Source organism: Nicotiana sylvestris, chromosome 8, assembly GCF_000393655.2.
Source record: "Nicotiana sylvestris chromosome 8, ASM39365v2, whole genome shotgun sequence".
NCBI lineage: Eukaryota > Viridiplantae > Streptophyta > Magnoliopsida > Solanales > Solanaceae > Nicotiana > Nicotiana sylvestris.
In genome coordinates, this window is record NC_091064.1 from 215526389 (window position 1) to 215553023 (window position 26635).

The 26635-nt window shown below is 39.3% G+C and overlaps 2 protein-coding genes across 2 annotated transcripts; one reads left to right on the forward strand and one right to left on the reverse strand.

Moving 5' to 3' along the window:
- Positions 1-3597: 3597 nt before the first annotated feature.
- On the forward strand, positions 3598-5493 carry LOC138876341 (uncharacterized). Its single transcript, XM_070155254.1, has 4 exons — positions 3598-3776; positions 3885-4134; positions 4180-4507; positions 5489-5493. Exons 1-4 carry the CDS (start codon positions 3598-3600, stop codon positions 5491-5493), a joined length of 762 nt encoding a protein of 253 aa, XP_070011355.1.
- Positions 5494-5662: 169 nt separating this feature from the next.
- Positions 5663-6070, reverse strand: LOC138876342 (uncharacterized). The gene has a single exon (XM_070155255.1). It carries the CDS (start codon positions 6068-6070, stop codon positions 5663-5665), a length of 408 nt encoding a protein of 135 aa, XP_070011356.1.
- Between the last annotated feature and the right edge of the window lie 20565 nt (positions 6071-26635).

Genomic DNA, 26635 nt, shown 5'->3' on the forward strand with positions numbered 1-26635 from the left:
CCAAGGACGGAGAATATTTTTCTTATATGTATCCATTTCAACATAATTTAATGTTCTTGAGAGCATTTTACATTGTTAAGATCAGGGTAGCTGACTCAAGGAGGTGTTTCAAATTGAAGAAATCCAAGTGAAGTTGTACGATGAGCTCGAATGCCTAAAAGTTTTTTTTAACTTTGGCGTTCGAAGCCTCTTGAACATTGTTACATAAGTGAACAAAGATGTTGAGGGATGCTGAGCTGTATATGAGCTGGCAAATTAGTTAGTTAGTTAGTGCTAATGTTAGTAATTAAGGAGTCAGTTATATTTGTATATATATATATAAGGATGTACAGTGTGTTGTTAGCTTAGTGAGTGAAAATAACAAATCATTTTCTAGAAGCTTCTTTTTCCTCTGTCTTCATCTTCTCTCTTCTGCATCTCTCTCACCATTGACTGAGCTTGCAATCTCTTAACATGGTATTAAAGATCTGAGAATCGATCGAAATTTCGCTCACAACTCACCTAATTCTCGAAGCTTATTGCATTTCCAATTTCCTTCAAATTTGTGATGAAATGATTGATAGAATGAAATCTACAGGTTTTGGGGATGCACTTGATAAGAAAGCCTATTATGAATTTTTGAAAATATTATGTGGGATTGAGAGAACTAATCATGCTATGACTGTCTTTGCAAAAATGGACAAGATGTAGCTTAAAAGAAAAGATTATCAGATTCCCGGTAACGGAACCAATTTGTTTAACCAAAAATCTGAGTCTTTGGTCAAAGCTAGAAAGAAATTCGGGTTACTGATAATCAGGAGACGAAAATAAAATATTTTTGAGAATGATGGTAAAGCAGTAAATAGTTTTGTATTTCAGTAAGATCTCAATAGTATTTCGTGTCCTTACAGATGTTGAGTCTTTCCCCTTTTATAGTTGATTCTAGGAGAAGATATAATGTCTTTGTCTTAATGAGGCAATTATGAGCAATAAATGATATTTAAAAGAAACGTTACACAATCATTTCTATTTAATTCAGATTCTCTAACGTATTTGACATTTAATGCTGTATTTAAACTCTTTTACGTCATCAGATTCGTATCTTCAACTTCTTCTGATCTTTGATCTTTAAACGACTCAAATAGGTACGAGACTCGTACCTATTTTAGTAACGGTCCACACCTATGTTGCTTTCTTTTCCCCCTATATGTTATCGCCCGTGCCTCTTGGCTATTTATTGCGTTTTGACCTTTTGACCAGTCCACGTGTCATGACACGTCATCTTCAATATTCAGACTCAGTTTTTTCCCAATACAGATAGTCCCCCCACTTTCCATTTATTTATCCATTAAATATTTGGGAAGTGGACCTTCACAAAAAGGGAATTTTTTGTTGTAATCAATGCTATGACAGTACTGACGCCCCAGTTGTCTTTTCTATTTAATGCTCTGCACACGTGTCACCTTCCGATTGGTTTTGTAATTCTGCAGCCTTTTTCCAAGGTTTATTCATCCCTTATATTCACAAAGCGATAGTTGCCTTTATTATAGGCTTTCCATCATTACACTTCTTTGCTTGACGGTTGCTATTATATACATATATATCCTTTTTCCCTTTGTCCTTTTCTTCATAAACCCTTAACAAATCCTTTACTCTTTATTTCTACTCCTTTCTCCTTGAGTTCATCCTTTTCTCTGCAATAGCATCTCCGAATCCTAACCCTAAAAGAATCCCAATTCTTGATAGCTTCCCCAATGCCCCTGTAAGACATAGAAGAGGAAGAGGTGGCAGGCTTCGTAGCCTAGGATCCGTTCGTGGTGGTGCCTCTGGTTCTGTCATGCCTTCTTCTAGCTCCGGTACTATTTCCAGAGGTTCTATCACTAAGAAATCTTCCTCTAAAGGTAAAGAACCTCCTGAGCTTCTTCAAGAGCCTTTAGTTGAGGAAATAGTACCCAACGACCTATCTTTTGAGAATGATAGGAAATCTCTTCGTGAGCAAGTTGTCAATTTAGAGAAAGCTGACACTTTCCCTTCTTTAATCACTGAACCTTTGGTTTCTATTGTTCGAAAAGATTGCAACTGGAGAAGTGATTTTCGTATAGTAATCCCTAATCCAAATCAAAGAATATCTTCTTTTAGGATTGAATTTTCTTTTGTTTATACTTACCCCTTCACTTTGGGATTTATTCCTGCTATTGACCTAGTCATACTTGATTTCTGTCATTTTTTCAAAATTTGTTTGGGACAAATTGGTCCCCTTGTATGGAGAACAATGGCTTGTTTGAGGTATTTATCTGTTAAAGCCGGTGTTGATTTTTCTTTTCCCCACCTTATTCATCTTTACCACCCCAAGTTATTTCGCAATGGAGTTTTTACTCTAACTGCAAGAAGTAAAAGAGTCTTAGTAAGCCCTGAAGATGACAAGGACCGCGGGTGGTACACTCGTTATGTTGCGGTACGCACAGTTGATTTGGTGGGTGAAACAAATATCCCCTTCCCTGAGAAGTGGAACTTTGCACGTAAGTTTTTTTTTACTTACGGTTCTTACCTCTTAAAATTTCAACTTCTTTTCTAATTTCATCCTTTTTTGCTTTTCTATAGCAACCATGGGAGATATGGAACCCGTTCCTAATTTCCGTGGTTGGGTAGATTTAATCATGAAAGTCGTGCCTATGGAGGCGAGAACGTGGAAATCCATTTCCAATTTACATGGTTGGAGAGTGAAAACTCACGGTATGCGTCTCTTTATCATTTTTCGTATGACAAGTCCTTTATTTTTTCTAACTTCTTTTTTTGAAAAAATCCTTCTTTTTGTCAGGATTTGCTATTCGAGGAATGACAACCGAAGTGGCTACTGCCCTTCGAGCCTCTTCTGGTACTTCTCTTTCTGTGGAGAGAACTCAAGCTAGGTTGTCAAAGAGGAAAGTTGTAGAAGAAGATTCTGAGGACGATGAAGACGAAGACACCTCTTTGATAGCTAGACCAAGAGCCAGGAGACGCATAGTTTCCGAGAATGAAGTTGAAGTTACCCCTGTCTGTGCCTCTCTTACTAAACCTGTTCACATTCCCTCTGAAGATGAAACCACTCCGAGGGACACCAACGAATCTATTCATCGTCTCTTCGTTAGTGGTTTTGAAAGTGGAGAACTAGGTCCAGTTTTAGATGAAGTTCCTCTTTCTTCCTCTGTTCCCATTCCTTCTTCTCCTGCTTCTTTACCTATTTCTGCTCCCTTACCTGCTTCGAGTCCTATGACTCCTGTTATTTTCACTTCTTCTACCACTCTTCCTTTTATAGCTCCCCCTTCCTCTGTTCAATATGCAGATGAGGGTTCTAATAGCAGAAGTTTGGCTATGAGGAGTGTTACGCTTGAAGTTCCTGCTAACAACAACCTTTTAAGGAAGTTTGGTGGAGCAGATGACTGGCTTAGGCCTTTGATTGGAGATATTGAGAAGAAGAAGAAGATGGACAACCATAGTTGCTTAACTTTGATGAATGACATTGTTCATTCTACTTTGAAGGTATTCTTCCTTCACTTACTAACAAGTTTTTTTTTTTAAAAAAAATAATCTTATTTCTATGAATTGTCACTGCAGGCTAACCTCATTGGTACATAATTGATGGGAAGCATTTCCCTTCTAGAAAAGAAAGCCCGTGAGTCTGAAAAGTCTATCCACGAGGCTGAGGAAATAGCCAGGGGAGCACAGCTAGAAGCAGCCAATTGGAAAGAGCAGTCTGAGAATGCTCAGGGAACTATAGAAGAATTGCTAGAGAATAGAAATCTCCTGGAGCAACAAAAGTGAGGTCTGACTTTTGAGCTAGCAGTTGCCAAGGCTTCTTCAAGCCAATTTGAGAAAGATAAGGAGCGTCTTGAGTGTTCATTTTCAGAACAACTATCAAATTGTAGTGAAGAGATTAGAGAACTTAAGGTACTCTTGGCCAAGAAAGAAGAGTATGCAGGGGAGTTAGTGCAAAGCTTGACTCAAGCTCAAGCTGATTTAAAAATCTCTTATGATAAGGTACGTACCTTAGAGAGTTCTCATGCCTCCCTTGAAGCATCCTTTGAATCCTCTTTAGCTGAAAATCAAGTGTTAAAGAATGATCTTGCTATGTGGGAAAAGGAGTATGAACTTCTTGAGGAGAATTTTAACATAGAGGTGAGTTGAGCTTTTCTAAACTCTCGTCGTGATGCTTTAATAGAGGCCAGTCAAGAAAATTTTGATTTAAACTCAGAGTTGGCCAAAGTTTTAGAGACCATTGAGAGAACCCAACAACCACTTGACTTTCCCTCTCCGTCAATTGAAGCTCCCGTGGCTGAAGAACCTTTAAACGAAAAAGCCGTTGATATGGCAATTGAAGTTGAAAATGTTGCAATTCCAGCTTCAGAGGGTGAAACTTCTATGACTCAGTTTGTGGAAGTTGAAGCTTCCGTGACTCTTGCTTCCCTCGTTGATCCTAACATTTCAAGCTTAGCTGAAACTGTTCCTGTTGCTGCTTCTTCAGAAGTTGCCACCGTGCCTGTGGCTGAAAGTGAAATTAATATTGCAACTTCTGATTTGTTAACCCCTTCAATTGGATGATGGTTTTATCCCTTAGTTTTTAAGGGATTTTTTGGTGAAAGTCCTCAGTTATCATAATGGGGCACTTGTATAAACTTTTATTGACTAAGTTTCTACTTAGTCTTTTTAATTATATTAAGAAGTTTTGTTAGTACTTCAATGTGTTCTATTCTTGCCTTTTCCTTACTTATTTAGGACTTATAGAATAGTTTAGCATTTTTATCCTTTGAAAATGCTTTATGATTCTTCTCATGACTTATTAACATGAGGTTTATAAAAGAGGACCCTTTTATTTTATCGACACTTAATGAAGAAGACGTCTCAACTTCATAATGGTGTTATAATACGATGAAAGAAATAGGAATACACATGTTTTGTATGAAACAACTTTGACAAGTTTTTATTCATGAACTTTAACAGTTTTTTTGACTATTACATGTATTAAAATACATCTATAACTTTCTCGTAACTGTTTTTCTTGTAACAAATTTTTTTCATAACATAAAATAAACAAGATTTTTCTTCATAACCTGTTTCAGTACATAGTCATGACCCTATCTTTATATATTAGGAAGGGTTTGAGAGGTGACTTTGTTTATAAGTTTGAGAGATGACTCTGTTGTTCTCATGGGAAAAACATTATGATGCATGTCTTGTGTTTGTTGAACACGATGATGAAGAATGTCTTTTTCTCATGAATGCTGAAGACTTCGTAACTTTTTCTCAACACTTGTCTCTTTGTGGCCGACTTTTGTTTGATATTCGTATCTGTTTTTCTACACATATCTGTGTATAATATGTAGTCCCCCAAGTGTTTGAGCGGTGAAGTAGGAAGCCTCGAGCACTTGTTTATTTCTTTCAATTTGGTCATTTTCCTGAAACAGAAAAATATACGGGACTCGGAGGTGCGATTGTAGATGAAGACTGCCTAACTCATGTGTATTTCCATCAGATTAGTTGTAACTCTGGGCTGGGAATTTTAGAATACTCCATTTTGCCTTGCAGGTCGCGACTCATCATTTGGCACGAGTTAGGGTTTTTGCCTAACATCTAAAATCGTTAGTAAAATATTAATAATTCAAAAGAAATTTTTTTAACATGACGATACCTGATCGTGGGTACTTTCTCAGAAGTAATACCTCTTTAAATGGACGACATTCCAATGTGAGGGTAAAACTTTGTCGTCCATTGTCTCCAACTCGTATACTCCTTTTCCCGCAATGTCACGAACTTTGTATGGTCCTTCCCACGTTGTACTTAGCTTTTCTGAATTAGCAGCCTTTGCAGATTGGAACACCTTTTTAAGCACGAAGTCCCCAATTTTGAAAAATCTAAGGCGTGTTTTCCTATTGTAATATCGTTCAATTACTTGCTTTTGTGCTGCCATTCTTATCAATGCAGCTTCTCTTTTTCCTTCAAGCAAATCAAGGTTGACCCGCATCTCTTCATTATTAGATTCCTCCGTTGCCCGAACGTACTGTGTGCTTGGTTCACCTATTTCAACTGGAATTAAGGCTTCCGCACCATAAACCATTGAAAATGGTGTTTCTCCAGTGCTTGTTTTTGTCGTTGTATGATAAGCCCATAATACTCCAGGTAATACCTCAGGCCAATTACCTTTTGAATCCTGTAACCTCTTCTTCAAGTTGTTGATAATGACTTTGTTAGTGGATTCCGCTTGTACATTACCCACTGGATGGTATGGCGTAGACGTTATCCTTTTAATCTGCCAACTTTGAAGAAATTTTGTGATTTGAGCTCCGATGAATTGTGGTCCATTGTCACACACGATCTCCTTTGGTGCTCCAAAACGACATATTATATTTCGCCATATGAAGTCTTTAACTTTCTTCTCTCGTACCTGTTTAAATGCTCCTGCTTCTACCCATTTAGTGAAATAATCTGTGAGTACAAGTAGAAACTTTACCTGACCTTTTGCTTGTGGAAGTGGACCTATGATATCCATTCCCCATTTCATAAAGGGCTACGGGGCTATAACAGGGTGTAGTAACTCAGCTGGTCTGTGCATATTATTGCCATATCTTTGACATTTATCACATTTGGACACGAAACTATTTGCCTCTTCTTCCATCTTAGGCCAATAATATCCTGGTCGAATCAATGTTCTTACCAGCGTCCTTCCCCCTGCGTGATTTCCACAATGTCCTTCGTGCACTTCTCTTATCACATATTCTGTTTGAGAGGGTCCGAGACGCCGTGCTAGTGGTCTACCGAACATCTTTCGATAAAGATTTCCTTGATAAAAACAATATCTAGCTGCTTTTTTGCAAAGCGCATGAGCCTTCCCTTTGTCAATAGGCACAGTTCTGTGCTGTAAAAAAGCAATAATTTCGTTTCTCCAATCCCATGTTAGATGATTAAAATTTACCTCATTCTTATCAGGTTCGAGAACGGAATGAAATAAATGTATGACTGAAGCATTTGCATCGTTTGCTATGTCAGCTGCAGATGCAAGATTAGCTAAAGCATCTGCCTCCACATTCTCATCTCTTGGGATCTGCATTACCTTCCAAGTTTGGAATTGCTTAATTAGTTCCCGTACCTTTTCGAGATATTCGTGCATTCGAGTTTCCCTGGCTGTATAAGTCCCCAGCATTTGATTGACCACGAGTTGAGAATCACTCTTGATTATAATTTTTGTTATGCCGAGTTCTCTTGCCAATTCCAAACCTGCAATTACAGCTTCGTACTCTGCTTCATTGTTAGTTATAGAATGATATTTTATAGCTTGCCTAATAATTTCACCCGTAGGTGGTATGAGAACTATACCTAGACCTGCTCCTTTTATATTAGATGAACCATCAGTGAATAAAACCCAAGTCCACGGGTTTGCACCATTAAAAACTTGTAATTCTTTTTCTGCTTCTAAATGCATCCCCTGACTAAAATCAGCCACGAAATCAGCTAGTACTTGAGATTTTATAGCGGTCCTGGGTTGATAAATGATTCGTATTCACTTAGTTCTATAGCCCATATTGCTAATCTTCCTGACAGTTCGTGTTTATGCAAAATATTTCGAAGCGGAAAAGCAGTAACTACAATAATGGGATGACATTGAAAATAAGGTCTTAATTTTCTAGATACCATGATCAAAGCTAATGCTAACTTTTCTAGCTGTGGGTATCGTGTCTCAGCATCTAATAAGGACTTACTTACATAATAAATAGGAGATTGTTTACCTTGGTCCTCACGGACTAAAACAACACTTACTGCAACTTCAGACACAACCAGATAGATGAGAAGCTTTTCTCCCACCTTTGGTTTTGCCAATAACGGTGGTTTTGACAAATAAGCTTTCAAATTTCTAAGGGCTTGTTGACAATCTTCATTCCATTCAAAATGATCTTGCTTTTTGAGTGCAGAGAAAAACTTAAAACACTTTTCTGAGGATTTGGAAATAAATCTCCCCAAAGCTGCAATTCTTCCCGTTAATCTTTGAACTTCCTTTTTATTAGTAAGGATATCAGGGATTTCTTCTATTGCTTTGATCTGAGAAGGATTTACCTCAATACCACGGTTAGAAACAAGAAAACCCAAAAACTTACCTGATGCAACTCCAAATGCACATTTTTCTGGGTTGAGTTTCATATTAAATTTTCGCAAAATTTCAAATGTAACAGATAGATGAGAAATATGATCATGAGACTGCTGGGTTTTGACGAGCATATCGTCTATATATACCTCTATTGTCTTCCCTAAATGTTCTTGGAACATTTTTGTGACCAACCTTTGATAGGTTGCCCCAACATTTTTGAGACCAAAGAGCATTACTTTATAACAGTAAGTCCCCCTGTCTGTGATGAAAGAAGTTTTTTCTTCATCACTAGGGTCCATTTTAATTTGGTTGTACCCTGAATATGCATCTAAAAAACTTAAAAGTTCATGTCCTGCAGTTGCATCAATTAATTGATCTATATGTGGTAAAGGAAAAGAATCTTTTGGACAAGCTTTATTAAGATCTGTATAATCTACACAGACTCGCCACTTACCATTTTTCTTAGATATAACAATTGTGTTGGCTAACCAATTAGGGTACTTTACCTCGCGGATTGACCCAATTTTTAATAGCTTTTGGACCTCATCTTGAATCACCTAGTTTTTGAAAGCCCCTTGCTTTCTTTTCTTTTGCTTTATTGGTGTAAAGCATGGGTCTTCGTTTAATTTGTGAGTCATCACATCCGGTGGTATCCCTGTCATGTCAGCATGGGACCAAGCAAAACAGTCCACGTTAGATTTTAGAAATTCAATTAACATACCTCGCATGTTTGAGTTTAAATTAGCTCCAACATAAACTTTCCGTTCAGGCCAATGCTCAAATAATATCACAGCCTCGAGTTTTTCGATGGTTGTTTTGATATTTTCATTCTTCTCATGTTCTTGAATTGTATCAGGTCTCGAGTCTAAATCTATTTTCTCTTGCTCAGTTGAGGTTTGATTGCTAGCACCTTCAACTGTTTCCTGTAATTGCTATTTTTCTTTATTTACGGTGCTCTTATCTATTACAGCGTTGATACTCCTAGCTATTTGCTGATCCCCTCGAATTTGACAAATCCCCCACGGTGATGGAAATTTAATAACTTGATGTAGAGTTGATGGAACAACATTCATATCATGGATCCAAGGCCTCCACATGATCATATTGTAGGCCATTTCCATATCAACTACCTGAAATTTAGTTTCTTTAACAACACCTGCAGCAAAAGTTGTTAGAATTTCCTCTCCTTTTGTTACTACACTTGAGTTGTCGAAGCCTGACAAGGTATGCGCCTTGGGTATCATTTTGTCTTCAGCTTACATTTCACGTAATACCCTTAGTAGTATAATATTTACGGAACTCCCTGGATCAATCAAAACTCGTTTTACATTAGTATCATGTACAAGTAAAGATATTACCAGTGCGTTATTATGTGGAGTTATCACTCTTTCGGTATCTGCATCATCGAATGACATCTAAAACCTGCCGTACCCGTTTCCCGTGTGTAATTGTTACTTTAGAAACTTTGTTAGAGGCTGTGTAGGTTATGCCATGAATATCTTCCCCCCCACTTATCACATTCACTGTTCTCTTGGGTGAAGGAGGCTTTGGTGGCTCTTGCCTATTTTTCATATAGGCCTCTTTACCTTTTTCACTAAATAACTCAGTGAGGTACCCTTGCTTCAATAGATGGTCCACTTCACTCTGCAAGAATCTACATTCTGAAGTTTTGTGCCCGTGATCATTGTGGAATTCACACCAATGATCTGGATTGCGTCTATTTGGATTTGACCGCATCTCTTTTGGCCACCGCACCTTATCTCCCATACTTCTCAAAACAGCCACGAGCTCGGAGGTAGTGACATTAAAGTTATATCCGCCGAACCGTGCCTTTAAACTTCTGTCATCATCTCGTGACTCTTGTCTGTTCCGATCATTTCTGAATTTCGATGAAGAACCAGAGTCCCTATTCCTCGATTTTTTATCATATTGCTGGCTATCTTGTTTTGACCGTGGGTCTTTTCCTACGGGTCCCATATATGGTCGTACCTGTTTTTACCTGATCTTTTTTCGGTTTCTGATCTTCTGGAACCACCCCTTTCTTCATGATGAAACTTAGGTACGGTATCTTCTTCAATTCGCAGCTTCGTACTATACCTGTTGTAAACATCATTCCACGTGGTTGCAGGGAATTCTCGAAGGCTTTCTTTGAGTCTTCTCGTGGCTTCAGAACTTTTGTCATTTAAATTACTTGCAAAAGCTATTGCAGCCCAGTTGTCAGGCACACGGGGTAGAGTCATTCTTTCACGCTGGAATCTATCAACAAAGTCTCTGAGCAACTCTGAATCTCCTTGTTTGATTTTGAAAATATCTTCCATTCTTTTCTCAACCTTTTGTGCTCCCGAATGTGCTTTAATAAAAGAATCTGCAAGCTCAGCAAAAGAATTTATAGAATTTTCAGATAAAAGAGAATACCAAGTTAATGCACCCTTGTTGAGTGTTTCTCCAAATTTTTTGACCAGTACTGATTCAATTTCTTGTTTGGTCAAGTCGTTGCCTTTTACGCCTGTTGTAAATGCAGTCATGTGGTCACATGGGTTTGTAGTACCATCATATTTTGGTATATCAGGCATTTTGAATTTTTTCGGAATTGGAAGGGGAGCAACACTTGGCTTCCAAGGTTGTTGTGAGTATTGGTCCATGTCAACTCCTTTTATTACAGGCGGAACTCCAGGAATTTGCTCAATACGTTCATTTTGTTCCTTAATCTGTTTCTGCAAGGTTAGTACTAAATTTTGCAAATAGAAATTATTTGAATTACCTGGTTCCCCTTCCTGTGGTTCACTGGTAGTTCCTCCATTTCCAGAATTAACAAGATTAGAACAGGGATTCTCCAATGTATTATTATTAGGAGTTGGTGTGGGTAGTGCAGCAGGCAGTCGACTAACTAGAGCTTGAAGAGCTTTGCCGACCTGTGCATCAATTAGCTTTTGTAAAACTTCATTTGTACCACCTTCAAAGTGTTCAGATTATTCTTGTTGATCAGCATGAGATTCAGGAGTGCCTTCACGAGATTGACGTGGTGAATTTTGAGGGGAGGTAACCACTTCAATGTCATGTAAATCTCCTTGATTTTGATGGATTTGATTTTCAGGGTTTCCCAAAATGTTTTCATTGTTATTGTTGGTGTTGTTGTTTGACATGGTGATAACAATGGACAAGATGTAGCTTAAAAGAAAAGATTATCAGATTCCCGGTAACGGAACCAATTTGTTTAACCAAAAATCTGAGTCTTTGGTCAAAGCTAGAAAGAAATTCGGGTTACTGATAATCAGGAGACGAAAATAAAATATTTTTGAGAATGATGGTAAAGCAGTAAATAATTTTGTATTTCAGTGAGATCTCAATCGTATTTTTTTTGTCCTTACAGATGTTGAGTCTTTCCCCTTTTATTGTTGATTCTAGGAGAAGATATAATGCCTTTGTCTTAATGAGGCAATTATGAGCAATAAATGATATTTAAAAGAAACGTTACACAATCATTTCTATTTAATTCAGATTCTCTAAGCATGCAACAACAGTAACAATGCAGTCCCACGGTAGTCCCAGCTACCAAAAACTTCCCGAACTACATTGACCTGATTCCTGTTTAGCCCAGGATATGTAGGAAACCTTTGAAGCAAAGGTTCGGTCAAATCTTTTTCAAAAATGCTTCACACGGAGTACTCGGATGGGCAAAAATCGCTCGCTTTATCTTTGCACGAAAACCCTACGTGTCTTCGGGCAAAGAGGGGCAGCTGTAAGCACGTGATTTTTGCCCAATATGAGAATTACTCCCCAAAAATTCAAAAATAAAATAATTTTCCTTGGTGTGCAATTTTGTGATATTTTGTGATATTTTGAATAATTATTTGTATTTGTCTGTGCATGTTTATTTGCTAAATTAATAAAAAATACAAAAATATGTCGCATTTTGCATGTAGGATTTAATTCTACAATTGTTAGTAATTAAATTTGTTTTACAAAAATTAAAAATTACAAAAATAGGCATCGTTTGCATTTTTAGCATTTAATGTCCAAATATACAATTTTATGCTTAATTATTACTTAATTGGGCGTTAATTGTTATTGGGAGTTAATTTGCGCTTTTATAACTTAATTTAGTTCTTAATAATAGTTTAAGTATTTTTATAATTTAGTTTTAGAGAAATAAAAGAAGAAAAGAGAGCGAAAATATAAAGAAAGTCGGAATTGGGCCTCTTCTTCGATTTCAAGTCTCAGGCCCAAAAATGGCTCAATCTTCCCAAACGACCCAGTCCATTTCGAACTGGGTCGACCCAGTCCATAACCCAACATCCTATCATTTTTTTTTATTTTAACAAAACAAAAAAAAAGGGCCAAAAAACCCTAAAACTACTAAGTCATCCGCCACCCCTCCTCATTTTCCTTCTTCTTCCTCAAACTTCAAAACACCCCATCCATGGCTGCCCCCCCTACAAACCCCAGCCCGCAACGTCGACCACCCTCCCCCACGAACACTCCCTCACGTCCAAACGCCAGCAACAAACAGCTCGTCTGCGTCGTCACTTCATCTTCTTCGTCCTTCGTCAAGCTCGAGCTTGAGCTCGCTTCCATGGCAGCTGTTTCCGCGTCGACTTCTGCGTCTGCTCCATCTCCAAACGACCATAGTCCTTAAAACACCCAGCTCCACCATGTCGACGAACAGCTCGTCGACCACTGCTCCGGCGCGTCGTTGCTGCTGACGTTCCAGCAGCTCCGTATTTCTCTGAGACGAACAACTGCTCGTCATCCTCCTCGACGGACAGCTGCTGCCATGGTCGACCAGCTGCTCCTGTGCTGCCCGTGTCCAACTACGACGAGCAGCCATGGCTGCTCCGAACGGATGTTGCCGCTGCTCCTCCTTCCTCCGCCGCTGCTTCTGCTTCTCGACGTCGTGATGCTGCTGCTCTTCGCAGCAGGTGTTGGACGGACTGTTGCTGCTGCTCGCCGCGGCAGTAGCTGCGGGCTGCTTCTTCTTCTTCTTCGTCTTCGTCGTCCTTCGTTCGAGCTTTGGTCGAGGCTCGGACAGATTTGTTTACAATCAAAGTTCGTTGTTGATTCATCTCCGGTTAGTTGTTTTTGAGTTTTATTTTTGTCCATATTTTTGTTTGATATTTTCCGGATCCAAAATCGTTAAAGAATTCAATTCTTGTTTTGTTCGTTGTTCATCGTTGAAATCATTTTTCTAGTTTGTTCATGTTCATGTGCTTTGTTAAAATTAATTTTCAGATTTCAAAATAGAAGTTTAATTAATTGTTTTCATATTCATTTCATGTTTGTATTATTGTTTAAGTAAGTATTTGTTAGTTTGATGTTTGTTAGATTCAAATTGAAATTTAATCAACTATTTCTTCAATTTGTTTCATGAGTTTATGTATTGTTAGAAATTGTTAAGTTCAAGCTTAAGTTCATAATTGTTTATTCGTCGATCTTGTTATTTGTCTAAAAAGAATTTAGTTGTGTTAAAGGAAATATATTGATTTAATCGTTTTAATCCGTCATGTTTGTTGTGTTAAAATAGATTCATTCATGTTCATACTTTGTTTGGATGATCTTGAATCCGAATTTTGTATAGCTTGATTTCTTGTTTATCATTTATGATTATTTCTTGAATTTGTCTCATAATCTTGTTTAAGTTTAATATAAGAATTGTTTGTTGTAATGTTTTTAGAGTAGTTGATTTTAAGTTCAATATTATTGAATTTAGAAATCTAAATATACTTGTTTGTTGTTGTTGTTGAATCCGAAAATAGGATTGTTTGTTGCTAAAATATTGTTCAATCAAATTTTAGTTGTTCTTTGTTGTTCAATTTGTGTTCATGTGATTTGTTGTTGAAATGTTGAAGAAATCATGTTCATGTGATTTGTTGTTGAAATGTTGAAGAAATCATGTTCATGAAATTTGTTGTTTGAACATTGTTAGAAATTAATCATATTGTCTATATTTTGGTTAAGTTTGATTAATTGATGTGTTATAGCTGATGGGTAGTTTGGTAATTTATAGTACTTTCGGGGGTAAAATAGTAATTTGCAATAGGGTCGGAGGGGTAGTTTAGGAATTGTACATTTTGTAATTGTTTATATGAAGCATGGGGGACAAAATGAAATGGGGTGGGTTGTGATATAGTTGTTTAATATAAAGGGGGACAAGACAAAATTTAGTGGGGGAATCTTGTATTTATTTATGTTAGGCATGGGGGACAAAATATAATGGGGTAGTGTGATATGTTTATTTAATATAATGGGGATGAGTGAGAAGATAATGGGTTTGGTAGAGAAAATGAGTTGATTTTAATTGATTAAAAGATTTATGGGATGGGTTATAAGAAGTGTTGAAATCAGAAGAAAGACAGACACAGATACGAGAGAATACAGAGGAGAAAGAACGAATCTGAACAGAAAGAAAATAAGAGAGAGAGAAAAAAAGGCTGAACATTTAGAGAGAGAAAATTCCGAAAAAATATTTAAACTTTCAAAAAAAAAACTAAAAAAAAATCTTTTGCTTTCTTTCATTGTTTGAAATCAGAATTAATTGTTTTTCATCAAAGCTTGAAGCTTTTGTTTTGAGATTAATACTCCACCGGTTTGCAAACTCTGTTCCTGGGTTGTTACTGCTATTGGACTTTTGTTGCTGTGCTGTATTGTTATTACTGCGTGGCTGACTTTCTTCTTCTTATATTGGCAATACCAGGTACACAACTGTAATTTTGGCATTTTGTAAGCTGAAATGAAGAACGAAATGTTAAATTTTTAATTTAGTTTTAATTTTTTTTGTATTTTTTTTGTATTGTATTTAGATTATTCATGTATTATTATTCTGTCAATCACTGTCATTTGACATAATTAGACGTGTTATAGCGATATATTAAATAACGCCTTAACCGGATTATTAGGAAATATATTCAAGACGGATTACTAATTAAAACTGTTTAATAATTAAAATAGAAGAAATAACGTAAAAAATGGCGTTATTGAATCAGTTTGGCAAAAATTGATTAATTCCTTATTCATAAGGTTTTTGTCAACATTAAGTTAATCGGAATCATGTAGTTAATTTCAGTTAAAACATGAATTAGTTTGCAAATCAAGTATTAGGACATGATGTGAATTAAAACAAAGTTAGTTAAGTTTAAATTGTTTAACTTTTAGAAATATGGTTTAGTAATCAAGTTTTTTTTTAATTTTCAGTATTTGTAAATAATTAATTTCAATAAGCTTAAGTCATACTAACAATATGTTTTAATCCAACTATGGGATAATTAGTTTTTTTTTACTTTTTGGGCAATTCCATGTTGTTCGTAATTATCATTTTAGTAATATTACTTTCCATTAATATTTGTTTTGAATTAGTAATTAATATGTTATTTTTAAGTATGTAGAGATTGACTTCATAATTATGGACAAACTTAGTAATAATAAAGATGTAGTCATTAAAGGGTATTCATAAAATAAGGGAGGATCTCGCTAACAAATAAATAAATATAAATAATACAAAAAATTGCAGTCCTCCAATCTTATTTATTTATTTTTTTATATAAGAAAATACCTAGATTTCAAGATGGGCGATTTAGTAAAATTCACGGTCTTACCTAATAATATCATAACGCGTAGTATTTTGGCGCATATTTAATAAGGTTATTTTCTTGAATACGGGTGTACATTTATGTAACCCAAATCACGATCTTGACGAAGTCAAAATGCGTCAACAAATCACGCGTGCACTGGTTGTGGCGTGGCTCGAGATGCGTTTTCACGACGTTGCAATTTTGTATAAAATAAATAATGATAAAAGCGGTTTTTAAAAGTTAAATTTGCACATAAGTTTATAATACGTATTATATCAGATAGTCAAGCCAAATATAACAGTTGAGCGACCGTGCTAGAACCACGGAACTCGGGAATGCCTAACACCTTCTCCCGGGTTAACAGAATTCCTTATCCGGATTTCTGGTTCGCGGACTGTAATACAGAGTCATTCTTTTCCTCGATTCGGGATTAAAATTGGTGACTTGGGACACCCTAAATCTCCCAAGTGGCGACTCTGAAATAAATAAACAAATCCCGTTTCGACTGTCCTTTAATTGGAAAAAACTCCTTGTACCCTCGCGGGGCGGAAAAAGGAGGTGTGACAGCTCTGGCGACTCTGCTGGGGAATTTTATGGTAACCTAGAATCACTGGTTCGGGGTTAGAGATTCGAGCTTAGATAAATTGTTATATTTGGCTTTATCTGATTTTTACATGTTTGAGCCTAATGTGCTAAATGCTGCTTTTACCGCTTTGATATTATTTGACTGTATATATAAACTGTGTCGAACCCTTCTCTCTTCACCTCCGGGGATGTGCTTACTGGTTGAGACTCCTTATTCTGTTAGTGTTATACCCTGAAATAAGAAAGAGATCGGACAAGTTACGAAGCCGGATGGCCTTTTGGTTCCCGGTAAGTTGCCCCCTCCTCGACTCGAGTTGTCTACTCGGGTACACAGTCTAGTACACTGACCCAGGTTTTGAATATAGAATAACGTGACTTCATGCCGGATCCCTAGTAGGAACGCTTATTTGCATCACATTGCATTTGACTTAGGGGACTCAACACAGGGGTTGGGTCCGTCTAGGACTAGCAACCTGAAATGAAAAGACCATTCTGATGCATCCTACTTGCTCTGTACATATATTTGTTTCGAACTTGCATGTTGACCGGTTTCTGAATCTCGGGAATGTTGGAAAATTGAAGGGAAAAAAAAGGGAAAAAGAATATATCAGTTAGGGAGTTAATTGATTATTTTAGAAAAAAAACCAATGACCAATTACTGGCGAAACTGTGCCGAAATTTTGAAAAAAAAAAGAGAGGAAAATATTTTATTTTGTCTTACTAAAAAATATATGAAAAAAAGAGTCTTTTTTTTTTTTTTTGGAAAAATAGATTGTTTTATTGTTTGTTGAAAATGAAAAAAAAATCGTTATTTTCTCTTTTTCAAAAATAGAAAAGGAATATAGATTGTCTTGCCAGGAAAAAATAAAAATGGAAAAGAGTCATGTTTTAAAATAGTTCGGTTAATTTGCCCGAACTACGCGGGTTTGATTCTCACCGGATGTGAGATACGTAGGCAACCCTCATCGGGTCCAACCCCACCTTTTGCTAAAATAGCCAAAAACAAATTAAAAAAAAACATGTCAAGATTTTTAATTTTGTCATAAATAAGTCGGGTGATATCCAACTTCCCCTTTTACAAAAAAAAAATAATAATAGCAAAATATATATGTCAAATTTCTAAGAAGTCGGGTGACGCTGTTTTATGAAGACATAGCCGAATGTTCCCGAAGGGGACGCCGGAAGGCTGACTTTGCATAAACAGCCACTTTTGGGTCATATTTAAGATTTGGTCCAGTTGACCCACACAACCTTAAAAATCTTCGTCCCCGAGACGTTGAAAGGCCGTGTTTGCAATATTGAGTTTCCTAATTTGAAAAACGATAAAAAAAGAGTCATAAATAAGTCAGGTGATGTTGTTATGTCATAAATAGCCAAATATTCCCAAACGGGGCACCGGAGGGCTGACTTTGCATAAACAACCACCTTTGGTCGTATTTTGATTTTTGACCCTCACAACCTTAAAATTTTTGCCCTTGAGGTGCAGGAAGGCCGTGTCGCAATATCGGGTCTTTTATCTAAAAATATTAGAATTAAGAATTGAGTTCTTCATTTGAAATATAGGGTTAATTTTGAGTCGATAATATAGATAGTAGTTTTTGGAGTTAAATAAAAGTTTTCTTTTGCTTAAACGCTTTAATAAATGTGCAGGATGAGCACGACAATAAATGAGCCTTTTTCAATAATGACCAAAATCCCTTTTGAGCTGCAATTGTGGTGGAATGATTTGGGCAAAGAAGGGCAAGACGAAGTGAGAAAATATTTGAAAGACCTTCCGGATTTATTAGACATTCAGCCTCGGGGGGATATCATCAGGGCATTGGTCGCCCATTGGGATTCGGCACATAATGTGTTTCATTTTTCAGACTTTGAACTCACCCCAACAATAGAGGAAATAGCGGGGTACATTGGAAGTGACCAAGCTCCATTGAGATTCAAATACTTGATTGCTCCTAGGGCCATTACCATACATCGATTCCTGGATTCCTTGAAAGTACCCCGGACAGTTCATCACTCAGATTTTGCAAAGGGTTTCTGCAGTTTCCGCTTCGTGTATGATAGATATGGCCATGTGGGCGGGTTCAATAATCCAGACTTTAAGCTTTGCAGCAGAAATAGCCGACAAAAATGGGAGGAACACAGGCGAGTGGCATTTATGGTAGCTTTTTTGGGTCTCGTAATATTCCCAAGGAAAGATGGTAATATTGATTTGAAAGTAGCAGGCGTCGTCAGTACTTTGCAAACCATGGGGAAAAGCACTTTAGCACCTATGATTGTGGCTGATATCTTCAGAGCTCTCACTGCGTGCAAAGCTGGGGGCAAATTTTTTGAGGGATGTAACTTATTGTTACAAATGTGGATGATTGAGCATTTGTGCCCGCGCTCTCAGTTATTGAGTTATGGCTCGGCTGAGAAAACTTGTATAGGGGAATTTTGTACGAGAATCAAAGGGGCTGGTCTACCTGAAGGAGTCACGGCTTGGGCATTATTATTTCGGAACCTCGAGGCTAGCCAGATACAGTGGGTGCTTGGATGGTTGTCTGTCGAGGAAGTCATATATATGCCAGCCGCCCGACCGCATTTTTTGTTAATGGGACTCAAAAGCATACAACTTTATGCACCGTATCGGGTTCTGAGGCAACTCGGTAAATATCAAGTAATACCGAGAGATGAAGATTTAAGTACCCAAGTGGTCGAAATTAGTCCTGACGGTCGATTCCCCGAGGAAGAGGTTCGTCAAATTTGGAGTGAGTGTCAATATCTGATGGCAAACACTTGTGTGTCTGATAGGGTCAGAGGGGAAATTGCTCCAGGGTATCACGAATGGTTCAGAGGTGACGTGGCATATGGGAGACCGGCTAAAAGACCTCATCTCGAAGATTTCGCCAAGTCGTCCCAAGAGCAGTGGGATTGGTTAGCAAAGGAAGAAAGCTATCGAGTTGAGATTGGTAAATTAAAGCAACAAGTCGAGAGTCTGAAATTCGAGAACAGTGTACAGGTTGCCGAGGATCAAGGTGAAAAGAATAGACTAGCCAGAGAAAATGACGCTCTTAAGGCCCAAGTCCGACAGTTGAAGATAACCATCGATAAGCAACCGAGGAGCCGATCCGATGAACAATTGGTAAAAAGATTGGAAAGCGAAGTCAGAGAATGGCGGGATGAGCTAGGAAAAGCTGAAAATGTCATGGCAGAACTTAAAGCACAGTGGGCGACAAGAACCGAAGAGCGTCGCCAATACTTGAATCAGTTGAAAAGGGACCATGAGAAAATTGTTGCCAATTTAAAGAGAAAAGTAGTTGCCCTTGAAGGTAGAGCGGTTAGGCAGGCTAGAGACTTCGAAACTGAAAGCGGACATTGTTACAACTTGTTAGCCCAAATGGAGGCAGAAGTGCAACAGCTGCAAGACCAGCACTTGCAAGACTCCCGAGCTTTAAAGACGTGCAGCGATCAGATAAGACGCTTGCTCATAGAAAAGAAGCAAACAAAAGACAGGATTAGAGCCATTGCTCATGCTATTGTCAGGAGATGTCGGGTTTGTGAAGACATGACCCGTACTACTTTTATCTCAGCAGTGATGATCTATGTGAAGCGAACCATGAATGAGTTAGAGCAGCTTGAAAGGGATTTGGATCCTAGACCCGCGGCGAGGCCGAACGACGCCCCGCGGATACCTAAGTTTGAAGCACTAGAATATGCATAGTCCGTGTCTTTGAGTGTCTACCATGTCGAGTCAGTCTTTTGTACGTCCGGATTGAGTATGTTTGCAGCTTAGAGTTTTTGTTTGCTTTCAGATTGCGTTTGTTAGTTTCTTTCCAAAACAAAAGATGTCGAGTTTGTAAGAGTCTGTTTATTAATGAAAGTTGAGCATTTTATTTCCACCCTTATTTTTACATTTATCTTCATGAACTACGCTTGGTTTGATTCGTGCGGGGTCACGATACGTAGGCAATCTCCATAAGATTCGACCATAACCGAAAAGGAAACAAAAAGAATGAAAAGGAAAATATAAGGAAAACCAAGAAAAATAGAAAGAAAAAAAAGAGCGGAAAAACAAGAGAGAGAAAAGAAAAAGCACAAGAGAGGGATAAGGCGAGGAGAAGAAAAATGAAACAAGGAATGAAATGCCGGGATGACGCATGCAATCGGGCAAACGCATAATAGAAAGGAATAACTGTATAAGTGCATTCATGCCAACGTGTGGTTGTTAAATCTGTTAAGACCTAATCGCTAACAAAGTGGTTGTCTAAATGTGTGATACCAGGCAGGTGGTTAATTGATTGGCAATTCTGGCAACTCATCCATACAACACCCGGTCGAAAGATCAAGTAAAAATGACAGGGCAGGATTCGGAAATCAGCATCGTAGACCCTTCGAATGAGGTTGAGGTAACAGATGTGGGTGCTATGAAAGAAGAGATGAGGAAATTAAAAGCACAAATGGCTGAAATGCATCAGGCATGGTCGCAGGGACACCCAGCACCACTATATCCTGCCAACCGATCTTACATCCCACCGTTGGCTCAAGCTTAGGAGCCTATCCCTCCCCACGCATCTTCAGCTTTCCCTTATCAGGCCCAGGGTTATGGTACCACGTCATACGCTCCCCCAGCTTCACCCTCCAAACAAAACCCTCCACCACCCATGGTTCCCGTCTTTGTGGCACCTCCCCCAGCTCCACTACATAGATCATCCAGTGAGCCGCTATTCCAAGCTCACGACACCCAATATTACCCTCCCGAACCCACTTTCAAAGCGCCTGAGCCATATACCTCCTCTCCCCATTTTGAAATCCCGGGAGAAGTTGAGAAACCGGTTAAGAATGCAGAACAAGAGGAGGTGATTCGTAAAGTCAAAAGCCTGGAGCAATCCTTCAGGAACATGCATGGTTTAGGAAACCAAGTTAGTGTCGCATACAAAGATTTGTGCCCTTTTCCTGATGTACAGTTGCCTGCGGGGTTTAAAATGCCGAAGTTTGACTTATATGAGGGGCACGGTGACCCAGTAGCCCATCTGCGTGGTTTCTGTAGCAAAATGAGAGGGGCTGGGGGAAAGGATGAGTTGTTGATAGCATATTTCGGGCAAAGCCTGAGCGGGTCAGCGCTAGAATGGTACACGAGGCAAGACCCCGGCAGATGGTATACATGGGATGATTTGGCTCAGGCATTCATTGGCCATTTTCAATATAACCTCGAAATAGTCCCTGATCGTCTGTCATTGTTGAAACTAGAAAAGAAGCCTGGGGAAAGTTTTAGAGAGTTTGGTTTCCGCTGGAGGGAACAAGCTGCAAGGGTTGATCCTCCCATGCGGGAGAGTGAGATGGTAGATTACTTCTTGCAAACATTGGAACCTACCTATTTTGGTCATCTAGTGACATCTGTCGGGAAGTCGTTTAATGAAGTGGTAAAGATGGGAGCCATGATTGAAGAAGGATTGAAATCTAACAAGATCTTGAGCTACTCGGCTTTGAAAGCAACCACCCAGGCCATCCAAAGCGGTACTGGTGGTGTGCTGGGAAAGAAGAAGAAAGAAGAAGTTGCTGCAGTTGAAGCTAATGTTTGGTCCAGGCACAATAACCGTCCACTCTACTACAACCAACCCAGACCCCATCACCCAAACTATTAATATACCCCATATGGTCCACCAAAACACTATTATCCACCACCAGAACCACACTTTTCTATTCACCACGCCCAGACCTACACTCAACCCCCAGTGCACTCGCAATGGCGTACACCAAGTCCCCAAAATACACAGCCACACCCACAAAACACCTATCCACCTCCCAGGGCTAACAGACCAGGAACCAGCTTCCGCCCAAACCAAGCTTTTAGAAATGAGAAGGCCCCAAACAAAAAAACATTTACTCCGCTGGGAGAATCTTACACTTCTCTTTTCCACAGATTGAAACAGTTGGGGATGCTGACCCCAGTTGAATCCAAAGCACCAAATCCTCTTCCCAGAAACCTGGACCACTCTGTTAGCTGCGAGTATTGCTCAGGGATGCCGGGGCACGATACTGAAAAATGTTGGAAGTTGAAAAACGCAATCCAAGAGCTCATTGATAATCGCCGTATTGAGGTACAGGCTCCAGAGGCCCCGAACATCAATCAAAATCCGTTACCAGTGCATTATGAGGCCAACATGATCGAACTGATACATAAGGGGGCAGAGCCTAAGAAACTTTCGCAGGTGGTTATGGTGATTCGTTCTACGAAAACCAAAGAAAAGATAGTGAGTGCAAGGCCAGTGGTTCAGTTAAAAGCAATAGAAGACAAGCCAGTGCTAGTAATGGGAAAGGGACCGTTTGTGGCCGAGAAAAAGCAGGAGCCAGTCAAGATAGTGGTACCAAGGTCAGTATCCACGCCCGTGGTGGTTGTGAAGGGAGTCTATGTAGAGCCGGTTGTCATAAAACCGGTAGTCCAGTTACCCATGGTTGATAGCAAAGCCGTACCCTGGAAATATGACAAAGTAGTGGTGACATACAAAGGAAAGGAAATTGAGGAAGAAAGTTGTGAAGCACAGGGACTGACCCGGTCAGGACGTTGTTTCGCCCCTGAAGAGTTGAGAAAAGCTAAGGGCGCAAAAGACAATCCAGTGCCAGTTAAAAAAGCTGTAACGGAAGAGGAAGCAGAAGAGTTTCTGAAAAAGATGAAAGGACAAGATTATTCCATTGTTGAGCAACTGAGAAAAACACCGGCCCAAATCTCGTTGTTGTCATTATTAATTCACTCTGATGAGCATTGCCGAGCTTTAATGAAGATATTGAATGAGGCTCATGTGCCTGACAAAATCTCAGTAAACCATTTAGAGACAATTGCCAACAAGATCTTTGAAGTGAACAGGATAGCATTTTCTGATGATGAATTGCCTATGGAAGGCACAGAACACAACAAGGCTCTCTATTTGACGGTCAAATGTGAAGGTTCAATGGTTACTCGGGCACTAATCGATAATGGGTCGAGCGCTAATATTTGCACGTTATCCACATTGAACAAGTTAAAGATTGATGAGGATAGAATCCGCAAAAATAGCATTTGTGTTCGAGGGTTCGATGGAGGGGGAACAAACACGGTAGGAGATATTGTACTCGAATTGACTATTGGCCCAGTCGAGTTCATGATGGAATTTCAGGTGTTGGATGCTGCAGTATCCTATAATCTTTTGTTGGGTCGACCGTGGATTCATGCGGCAAAAGTCGTGCCCTCCACACTGCACCAAATGATCAAATTCGAGTGGGACAGACAAGAAATTGTGTTACATTGGGAAGATCCCACATGCACCATGAATGATGCCATTGTACCTTTTATAGAGACCGAAGATGATAAGGGGCCATGGGTGTATCAGATCCTCGACACGGTTCCGGTGAGCAGGGTGCCTGAGGGTAAAAGTATGCCATGTCCTAGGGTGTCAGCTGCGACCGTCATGGTAGTGTCAGAAATGTTGAATAACGGGTTTGTGCCCGGGAAGGGTTTGGGGGTTGAACTGCAGGGCATTACTCAACCTGTGTCTTTGCCCAAAAATCTGGACACCTTCGGGTTAGGGTTCAAACCAACAGCGGCAGATGTCAGAAAGGCCCGTAAATTGAAGAAGAAAGCTTGGGTGCTCCCTAAACCAATTCCTCGATTGTCCAGGTCCTTCGTCAGACCGAAGTATTAAGAAACAGTCATTGGCAAAGATGCCAGGTTCGTTAATTGAGGCGGATGGGAATTTGGATAAGGTGTTTGAGAAAATATTTGCTGAAGTAAACATGGTTGAGGCCGGGGAAGGGTCAAGCAGAGCAGACATAGAGTACATCGGACCACGTGCTAACATCAGCAATTGGGAAGCTACTCCTCTTCCAGTTCGGAGGGAGTCGTGGTAGTGGGTTTTGTTTTCCTTTTTGTCACCTGGATTATTCCAGGGTTTGTAATCCAGTTGTTATGTTCCGTCCGTTTGGATGAGTTAAAACCTTGTTGTCTTTACGTTTAATGAAATGCAATTTTCTTCGTCCCTAATTCTCTTTCCATTTTCTTTTCTTTTCTTTGTACAGTTCTTTTTATGCTGATATCAATGACATGACATGCATGAGGAATCTTCGGCCCAGTTTTAAAAGCCAATCTAGTTCAGAAGTAATAATACAAGAGATCGAGTGTGATGATGGGGTGGATTGTAATAATGATGAAGCTTATGAGGAAATTAGTAAAGAATTAAGTCACTTTGAAGAAAAACCCAAACCTAACCTAAATGACACAGAAGCAGTTAATCTAGGGGACCAAGACAATGTACGGGAAACTAAAATAAGTGTTCATTTGGAGCCACAACTCAAGGAGGAGATAATTAAAGTATTGCATGAGTACAAAGACGTTTTTGCATGGTCATATGATGATATGCCGGGTCTAAGCACCGATTTGGTGGTTCATAAATTGCCCACTGATCCAGCACTCCTCCCTGTCAAGCAGAAGTTGAGAAAGTTCAAAACAGACATAAGTGTGAAGATCAAAGAAGAGATCACCAAGCAGTTTGAGGCAAGGGTCATTCAGGTTACACGGTACCCCACTTGGTTAGCCAATGTCGTGCCTGTGCCAAAGAAAGATGGCAAGACCAGGGTGTGCGTCGATTATCGAGACCTTAACAAGGCAAGCCCAAAAGATAATTTCCCACTGCCCAACATCCATATACTGATCGACAATTGTGCCAAACATGATATTGGCTCTTTTGTGGATTGTTATGCGGGTTATCATCAGATTCTAATGGATAAGGAAGATGCAGAAAAGACGGCATTCATCACGCCGTGGGGAACGTATTGTTATCGGGTCATGCCGTTTGGTTTGAAAAATGCTGGGGCAACTTATATGAGGGCCATGACAACTATCTTCCATGATATGATACATAAAGAAATCGAGGTATACGTGGATGATGTGATCGTGAAGTCTAGACAGCAATCCGACCATGTCAGAGATTTGAGAAAATTCTTTCAAAGGCTTCGCAGGTACAATCTTAAGCTCAATCCTGCGAAATGTGCTTTCGGGGTGCCATCTGGGAAGTTGTTGGGATTTATAGTTAGCCGGAGGGGTATTGAATTAGACCCGTCAAAGATCAAAGCTATTCAGGAGTTGCCACCTCCAAGAAACAAAACCGAGGTGATGAGTTTGTTGGGAAGACTGAACTATATCAGCAGGTTCATTGCTCAGCTCACGGCAACGTGTGAACCAATTTTCAAATTGTTAAAGAAAGATGTCGCGGTCAAATGGACTGATGAATGCCAGGAGGCTTTTGATAAGATAAAGGGGTATTTGTCAAACCCACCCGTGTTGGTCCCACCAGAACCAGAGAGGCCTTTGATTCTGTATCTGACAGTTATGGACAGTTCATTCGGCTGTGTACTGGGGCAGCATGATGTTACGGGCAGAAAGGAGCAGGCTATCTACTATCTCAGTAAGAAGTTCACATCTTACGAGGTCAAGTATACTCATCTGGAAAGGACATGTTGTGCCCTAACTTGGGTGGCACAGAAATTGAAACATTACTTGTCATCTTACACCACTTACCTTATATCTCGCTTGGACCCGTTGAAGTATATTTTCCAGAAACCCATGCCCACAGGAAGGCTTGCAAAGTGGCAGATCTTACTTACAGAGTTCGACATTGTCTATGTGACACGGACTGCCATGAAAGCACAGGCATTAGCCGATCACTTGGCTGAGAACCCCGTTGATGAAGATTATGAGCCTTTGAAAACTTATTTCCCTGATGAAGAGATAATGCACATTGAAGAATTAGAACAAGCTGAGAAGTCGGGATGGAAACTTTTCTTTGATGGGGCTGCAAATATGAAGGGTGTGGGAATAGGAGCAGTACTTATTTCGGAAACAGGTCAGCATTACCCCGTTACAGCTCGGCTTCGTTTCTACTGTACAAACAACATGGCAAAATATGAGGCGTGTATATTGGGATTGAGATTAGATGTGGATATGGGTGTACGGGAAGTCTTGGTCATGGGTGACTCGGACTTACTAGTACACCAGATTCAAGGGGAATGGGAAACACGGGATTTGAAGCTTATACCGTATCGACAGTGTCTGCATGAGCTTTGCCAGCGTTTTCAGGCCATAGAATTCAGACACATTCCAAGGATTCATAATGAGGTTGCTGACGCTTTGGCTACTTTGGCGTCAATGTTGCACCATCCAGATAAGGCCTATGTTGATCCATTGCAGATTCAAGTCCGTGATCAGCATGCTTACTGCAATGTGATAGAAGAGGAAATCGATGGAGAGCCATGGTTCCATGATATCAAAGAGTACATCAAAGCGGGAGTATATCCAACGCAAGCCACCGGTGATCAGAAAAGAACAATTCGACGGTTGGCAAGTGGGTTTTTCCTTAGTGGAGGAGTACTGTACAAAAGAACGCCA

What these genes read in the sequence shown, in the direction of transcription:
- LOC138876342 (XM_070155255.1), bottom strand. Translation starts at nt 6,070, where the DNA reads ATGGTTTATGGTGCGGAAGCCTTAATTCCAGTTGAAATAGGTGAACCA.
- LOC138876341 (XM_070155254.1), top strand. Translation starts at nt 3,598, where the DNA reads ATGGGAAGCATTTCCCTTCTAGAAAAGAAAGCCCGTGAGTCTGAAAAG. An exon ending in AATCTCCTGGAGCAACAAAA is followed by an intron (nt 3,777 to 3,884) that starts GTGAGGTCTGAC and finishes ATCAAATTGTAG; the next exon opens with TGAAGAGATTAGAGAACTTA. An exon ending in AGGAGAATTTTAACATAGAG is followed by an intron (nt 4,135 to 4,179) that starts GTGAGTTGAGCT and finishes GCTTTAATAGAG; the next exon opens with GCCAGTCAAGAAAATTTTGA.